The sequence below is a fragment of the Olea europaea genome, chromosome 11 (genome assembly GCF_002742605.1).
Source record: "Olea europaea var. sylvestris chromosome 11, O_europaea_v1, whole genome shotgun sequence".
Lineage (NCBI taxonomy): Eukaryota > Viridiplantae > Streptophyta > Magnoliopsida > Lamiales > Oleaceae > Olea > Olea europaea.
In genome coordinates this window covers 27,580,593-27,587,910 of record NC_036247.1, presented here as the reverse complement: position 1 = coordinate 27,587,910, position 7,318 = coordinate 27,580,593, and the positions used below count along the sequence as shown (strand labels likewise).

At 34.7% G+C, this 7,318-nt stretch overlaps 1 protein-coding gene across 1 annotated transcript; it reads right to left on the bottom strand.

Annotated features, from left to right (window-relative positions):
* Window positions 1–906: 906 nt before the first annotated feature.
* Window positions 907–2,949, bottom strand: LOC111404647. The gene is made up of 5 exons (XM_023033426.1): window positions 2,811–2,949; window positions 2,492–2,632; window positions 2,141–2,445; window positions 1,443–1,660; window positions 907–1,009 (listed from the first exon to the last, which is right to left on the bottom strand). Exons 1-5 carry the CDS (start codon window positions 2,947–2,949, stop codon window positions 907–909), a joined length of 906 nt encoding a protein of 301 aa, XP_022889194.1.
* Between the last annotated feature and the right edge of the window lie 4,369 nt (window positions 2,950–7,318).

Below are 7,318 nucleotides of genomic sequence, written 5' to 3'. Positions count from 1 at the left end.
CATATTGGACCAGACGGTAAATACAACCATAGTTCTGTCTAAAACATGAATTAGCTGCATAATCAAAGCAACAAGATAGAGTGAACATAAATGTTAATACCCATCCAAATATGCCTTTATCTTATTAAGTCCCAATCTTGATTGACTAAGTGGTTAGGCTAAGGTTGTTTCCTTTGTTTAGCAAGAAAACTTGTAACCACGGTCACCTTACACATGAGAGTCTCCCCATTCTAGACTTTAAAGAGGTTTTGCGTGAACAAGTTGCTTCCATGGATACTACGAAAAAGACGGGGCCATCTGCTGTTCTCCATATTTTGAAACCTATAATTCATTTGATGGAGGGATCATCCACCCAAAGTACTAGTATAGGCTCCACTTAAAAAAAAAATCCCTTAAAAGATGCATTGCCTGCAATTATGCCAAGGACAAATACCATTAACAACCAAAACTCAAAGGCCATCAATGAGATGAGAACCAATCTCACCATATTGACATCCTCTTTGGGTATTCTGGAGAAAGGAATATTTCCAACTCAACCACAGCTCATCATGGATGGAAGAGTTGGCCAAATTTTAGTTGGAGGAATGAAAATTATGTACCCATTAAAGAGACATTGCATGCTTTTATGCAAGGAAAAAACTACCATCAACAACCAAACTTCACAAGTCATTGACATCCTCTTTGAGCATTCAGGGGAAGGGGAAATTTCTAACCCAACCACAACCTAATCCCGAGGGTCAATTTAGAGTACATGAGCAAGGCTCCTCTAGACCTCAAATTGAAAATGTAAAATCAATTACCACTTCTCGTAATTGCAAAGAGTGGTAAGCTTTTTGATGATAAAAGTCCATCATCAGTTGAGTCTAAGAACCTAGCAACATTCCAAGATACTCCAAACCAGCAAATCTAGCTGTACTCCGAGAATAATACCCAAACACTATTTCCATATCTATAAACTCTCTCATACTTTGAATGCTCAAATTGCATGTTTCCTGTACCATCAACTCTTCTATAAATTTGAGTAATTATTGAATTCCTTTATTATGTTCTGGGTCAATATTTTTAAGTATATTCTATTTAAATATGTTTCAATTACAAAATATGAAATTTCTTGCTTATACAATTTAAATTCCAAAAAATAAAAAAATAAAAAATAAAATCTTGTAAGTATTTTACGTCTTGAATATTGTTAATATATTTTCTTTGCCTCATTTACACTTTATCGATTGAGATCCCTGCAAGAAACAAAGGGGTATATCTTCCCATATGGAGAACAAGTTGGTTCATCATGCACAATTATCCGTCGTCCTTCAGCCCCTGTTAACATTATCATCTATAGTTGACAACATAGCATTGAATCTCGTACACCATCCATTTTTTGTAGATGCCATGCCATTCCTACAATATCTTTAACTTCCATGACTACAGCCTTCTTTACTTACATTTTTAACACAATGGTGAACCAAAGGAACCATGAAGCATATATGAAGGTTGTTAAGCCATAACATATGGTAAGGAAGATATTGACAACAAGATTCTGTCTGGCAACTTCAGCAATCTTGGGGGTCTTGTCCAGAACTAGATTCCTTTTCTGGCCTCGCTTAAACCAAATTCTTATAACTGTGTTGTTTGCACATTTAGTTAAACAACATAATCCGAACTTGTATTAAAGACTAAGACTGAAACAAATTGATGACCAGATTTCTAGCTAGATGACACAATTTTGAAGCAGATTAATCTTCTTTATGTTATAAATTCAGCGCAAGGAAAACTATTTTTGACTCGTGGGTATTCACAGAACTGAATGCATGAGAAGTCAACCTTGAGTAAAATTTAGATCAATTTCTTTTATATGTAGGACCAGGAAGTTCAGGTTAAACATGTCTAACTACCGTTACTCCAACTCTTAATCAACGTTAATATTCTGAAGTGCACAAAAAAATCATTTCGGATCATTCGGTTATTTCAGTTTTTTCTCTTTTACCCCTTTATTTATTTTTATTTTTATTTTTGGGGTGGGGATGGGGATGGGGATGGGAAGGTAGTTAAACCTCCTATAGAAAACAGGGAAGCAGTTACCTTTTAATATTTCATTATTTGAAAACTGAGCTTATCCCCAGAGGACATATAATGAATTTACCTGATTGGATAACGGAATTTGGAGGGAAACATGCCAAACAATGATTGAATTTTTGCTCAGATTGCTTTCGGACACATCACTCGAGGTGATTAAATTCTTGCCATCAACTGAGAATTCTACATCAAGGATTGGACCAAAATTCCTTACATATTCGTGGTTCACCTTGCCACTCCTGACATCCCAAAATTTTAGGAGTCCTTTTGACCCACCAGACAGGAAAAGGTTGAAGTTGTGCGGATGGAATTTAACTTTTACAATTTGATGTTCCTTGAAAACCTGAATTTCTATCCCCTTTTCAACATCAACTAATCTTGACGCACAGTCGTAACCACAATAGAGGATAAGTAGTACCTGCTGTGACCATTTCACGTCTGTCACAGCTGCCTTGTGAAAATTCAACACGAGTGCTTTTTCTGGTCTCTACTCCACACATTCCATACACAGATGGTATGATCCATTCCAGCAGATGCAAGAAGATGAGCTGAAGACTAGCTTCATAAAACAAATCAAAAAGGCAAGAACAACAGCTAATAACAAATATATTCCAACAGATCAAACAAACCGCATTACTAATATTGGATCCAATATTGAATCAATCTAAACAGTAAATAGCAGGAATTTCGGAGATTAAAAGATATTTCATAAGCTTAGCTTTCTGAACCTGTCTAACAGCTTAAATGATTAAAAAGTTCCATAGTTATCTTAAAGAACTCATTAGACCACTTCTCTTCATCTTGATTCCCCTTCATATTACCCACATTGTCAGTAATACGCACTTCCTCAGCATATTTCCCTCCAAGTTTCTTCATTCTGAAAATGCATGTTAACAACTCTTTCCCCTCTACTTATAAAGGATTTAGCTTTCTTTCTCCTCTGTTCTCTATCTTCTTTTCCGTTCTAGCGTTCTTTTCTTGTGATGCTCTACAATTAACAAACAAGAAAGCTTAAACAGCTACTCAATTAGGCATTCAAGAATATATTTTTAGAGTAAACCATATCTGCTGCTTTTCACTAAAGATGTACGACAACTATCCAGTACACGAAAGCATTGAGCTACCAGAATTGGTTTTTAACTATACTGCTCTTTCAATAAGTTTTAATGACAGGATACCATCATCATGGGACATACCAGGTAACGTCCAACCCATTCCATGAGACACCCAATATACAAGTCAATGCCACTAAACTGTACAACACTAGAGCTATTTGGGTCTCCAGAAAAAATTCACCACTAAAGTTTCTGAAACATCTCCATATATAAGAGGGACCTCTATCAATTTAAACCTTCAAGCATATTAGTGCTTTGCCTAATGTAATTAAACAGCGAGGTTTGATAAATCAACCAGGCAAATATCTGGGCAGAAAATAACAGCAAGTTTAGCTGCATCAAATACTTACCATGAGTTCCAGACCATTGTACAGTGTTACAGACTTAGTGTGCCAATTGAGAGCTATAGAAAGCGTGTGAGGAATTTGGGCTGTCCGTGCACCACCCTTTATTTGATGCCTCAATGTTGTCAAAATACTATATGGTAGATCAGAGTCTAAAAGGCTTCCTACAAATGTTGAAAAAAGAGCATGTGGAGAAGTTAGGTAGCTGCAATGTCAGTAATACAGAGAACTGAACTAATGGTAATCATGTCCCATGCTTCAATTGCTTTTTAATGAAAATTCACAAAAATTAAATATTATTAGTTATACAAGGTTATACCTTTGTTCTCAGTGTGTGAAGGTTTTTCTCGGTTGAATACTGATTATTTTAACCATGACAAATTATACCCATGAAACCTTTTGCTCTCTATATGTAGCGACCGGGAAAAAAAAAAAGTTTTGTTTTGTTCCAAAATAAAATTTCCTTATAGGACTCAAATATAATCTTGGTTATATTATTATGTCGTTACGACACTTCCTAATAGTCCAAATTAAACTTTGGTCACGAAAGTGAAATTCCGCGTTTATTTTTTTGGACAAATTACTTGCATGTTTCAACATCCATCATTTATACTCCAACTTACCGTTTTAATAAACTTCCATTTTATTTGTTGTTAACTATCAAAAGATATATATTTATATAATTAAAAATTTTGTCATTTGATCATTGGGAAGTTACGTGCCCTGTTTATTCATTGAAGATTAACATTTCAAAAACATAACCACCCACAATTTCTAAAGGCACGTCCATGCTCATTGTTGGAAAACTAACATTTCAAAAAGGCCATAACCCCCCCCCCCACCCCCACTTTGCATATTAATAAATTCCAAACCTATTAACTACTTTGCCAATTAGTTTCATTTCCTTATTTTTTTATGAGAAACTACCATTTAGTGTTTGATTATCTCACAAACCAATTTCATTCCCGTAAACTGCCATATGAATTCAAAGGATTATAATGGCACGTCCCTACCCATTTTGCCATTTGAATTTAGAAGTTGTTGTCTTTTTTTATGGTCCAAAATATTATTTATAAAACTACCATTCCAACTTACCATTAACCACCATAATCATCAATTGCTATTGAGTTTGGAGGCTACTATACGTCCTGTTCAATATCCATTTGAAAGTTAATATTTTAAATTTTAACCTCCCCACTTGCTTTTGTAACCTCCAATTTTAAATACAACCACCACCCCCATTTCCTCGAGTGTAACCTCCATTTTTTTTAATACATCTACCACGGCCATTTTACTTAGAATTTGAATTAAAACTGTCCTTTTATTTTAAAAGTCCCCAACTCACATGCATAAGTAATGTTTTATTATAATCCCATCTCTCTCTCATGCACAGACACAGAATTCTGGTGTAAATGGAATGGCATGCTCAACCGCCTTCTCAATTTCAACTCCTTTAGCCATGTTTTATCGCCCAAACTATTATACTCATACATAAAGTTATTTCGCCTTTTTTCTTTCATCAACATAAAGTACTTTAAATCTGAAATTTCTAAAGAAAAGGCAAGAAGTACGCTGCGTTTTATTCCTTTGGACATGAAAGGATATTCAAACTCCAAACATTAAGGTAGGGGTGCTTCAGCGCTTTTGTATGTGATGTAAGATTTATATGTTTTCGTTTGCGTTAAACTTCTTATTGTGTTACTCATGATGGAATCATCGTTTGATGATTTATACAAGATATGAAGAGATGATTATGATAAATGAAAGGGGGTTATCAAAACCTAAAAGTAAGTAGACTGACTAATCACCAATTCGCTTGAAATTGACGGTGACACAATCGAATAAATTTTGCATTTCTGAAAATATGTATTTTTACCATTTACTTAAGTGCATCCTACTGAGTATTCTTTATAGCACTCATCCCTACAAATAATCTTACAGGTTAAGATCGAGGCATGACAGTGGTTGGCGTAGTGGCAAGCGTTCGACGATCTCTAATGCTTTCAATTTCTAGTAAATATTTCCATTTATGTAAACATTTTATCGATACTTAGATGACACTTTTTAGAAATGTTTTAAAGTTTATTTTGTCTAGTTCCATAGATGATGCATGTTAATTAGAATTTAGAAGTGTTGGATTGAATATGTATGAAGTTTAAATTTATGCTGGGTTAAATTTCAGATTCTGTCCTCCTATTTGAAAATGGTATAACTTGAGCTACGATGCATGTTTTTAAGTGAAATTAGTGGGGTTTGAAAGGTCTATGAGTCTTCTAATAGTGGCCTTTGGAATTTCTCAAAAATATTATCTAAAAAAAAAGTTATGCCCGCTTTAATAAACTAAGTCGTGTCGAATCTGAGATTCCTGTTCAGCATATTCGAGTAATATTTTCATGCTTCAAACGTTATCGTCGAAATCCCAAATTTTTATATGTGGTACATATATGAATGCTTTAGTCCATGTAAAAATTTCATAAATTTTAATCGATATTTGTTAGGCTAAATATATTTTTCTTCCGCTGTTGTTAAATTCGTAATTGTCGATTTACCTTCAAATCTTCTACAAAATCAAATTTAGCTACATTCGCCTAAGTTTATATGGATAACTACCTTCCATTATATTTTTATATATTTAAAAAAAAAATTGGATTTATAAAATACTTTGGCTAGCGTCAAAGGGGTCAAACCAAAGAAAGAAACGAATATTATTTTAACGCTTCGAGTTCTGAGAATTCGAGGCGTTACAACTTGATATTAGAGCCTGGGTATTTTTCTGTAGACTTGCAATAGAAACCATATCTTAGGAATGTTGTGTAACATATAAAGTTGATTAAAACTTTTAATGAGGATCTTAAGCACTATGCCCGCCATAGTCGCGTCATGCCGATTTTGAGGTAAAGAAAGTTTTATGGTTATGCTTGTATCTATGTGATGATTATGGAATAGTTATTTCTGATACAACATTTGAAATGTATTTATGAATATTAATGCATGTTTGAGTTGAATACCTTTTGTGAATAATCATTATTTTGCAAAGTATTTTGAGAACGTGACCATATTAAATATTTATTTAAGTCCTCGAGAATTAACTAAAACCTATTAGATACCCGCTAATTGATGCCTTGTCGATGTGAGATCATGAGACAGTACGAAGAGTACCAGTGGAATCCAACGTACAATATGCGTGAGCACATTTGGGAGATACTTGTAAGGTGGAGAGAGGTGAGATAACTAGGCTATATGGTCATTGGTCGTCGAGCCACCCGCCTTCTTATTGATACCTTGCCAGAAGAGTGGCTGAAGACTGCTGAATCGATTTATGATTATTTATGGGGTATTGCTGTGCCTACTTTGCCTCGAGAGATTAACTATGAGGCCTTTTTGCATGGAGCTGATTGATCAGTGGGAGTTGGCCCAACTCGCGATCCCTGAGGACGGTAGTGTACCTACTGAGATGTACGTTCATGATGATGCACCTCCACCTGTTTCAGACGACGAGGCACAGCCTTCTAAGAAACCTAGGGTTCATGGAGGCTGGATTAGTGACGACGATGAATAGAGGATCAAAATTTCAGTAGATTTTATTAGGTTTAGTTGTTATTGATGTCTAGTTGGATTCCTTTTGTTTTCTTGTTGATTAGCGTCAGATGCTCTGTTATTACTTTGTATTCCTGTTAAAGGATTCTATTTAGATGATAATAAAAGATTCTCAACTATAAATCTCTTCCCTATATTGTGCAAGTATTCTCGACTTCTCTGAATGAGATTACATTTATGATGGTATAT

What these genes read in the sequence shown, in the direction of transcription:
- LOC111404647 (XM_023033426.1), bottom strand. Translation starts at nt 2,949, where the DNA reads ATGAAGAAACTTGGAGGGAAATATGCTGAGGAAGTGCGTATTACTGAC. An exon ending in ACGTGAAATGGTCACAGCAG is followed by an intron (nt 2,446 to 2,491) that starts GTACTACTTATC and finishes CGTCAAGATTAG; the next exon opens with TTGATGTTGAAAAGGGGATA. An exon ending in AAATTCCGTTATCCAATCAG is followed by an intron (nt 1,661 to 2,140) that starts GTAAATTCATTA and finishes CTTTAATACAAG; the next exon opens with TTCGGATTATGTTGTTTAAC.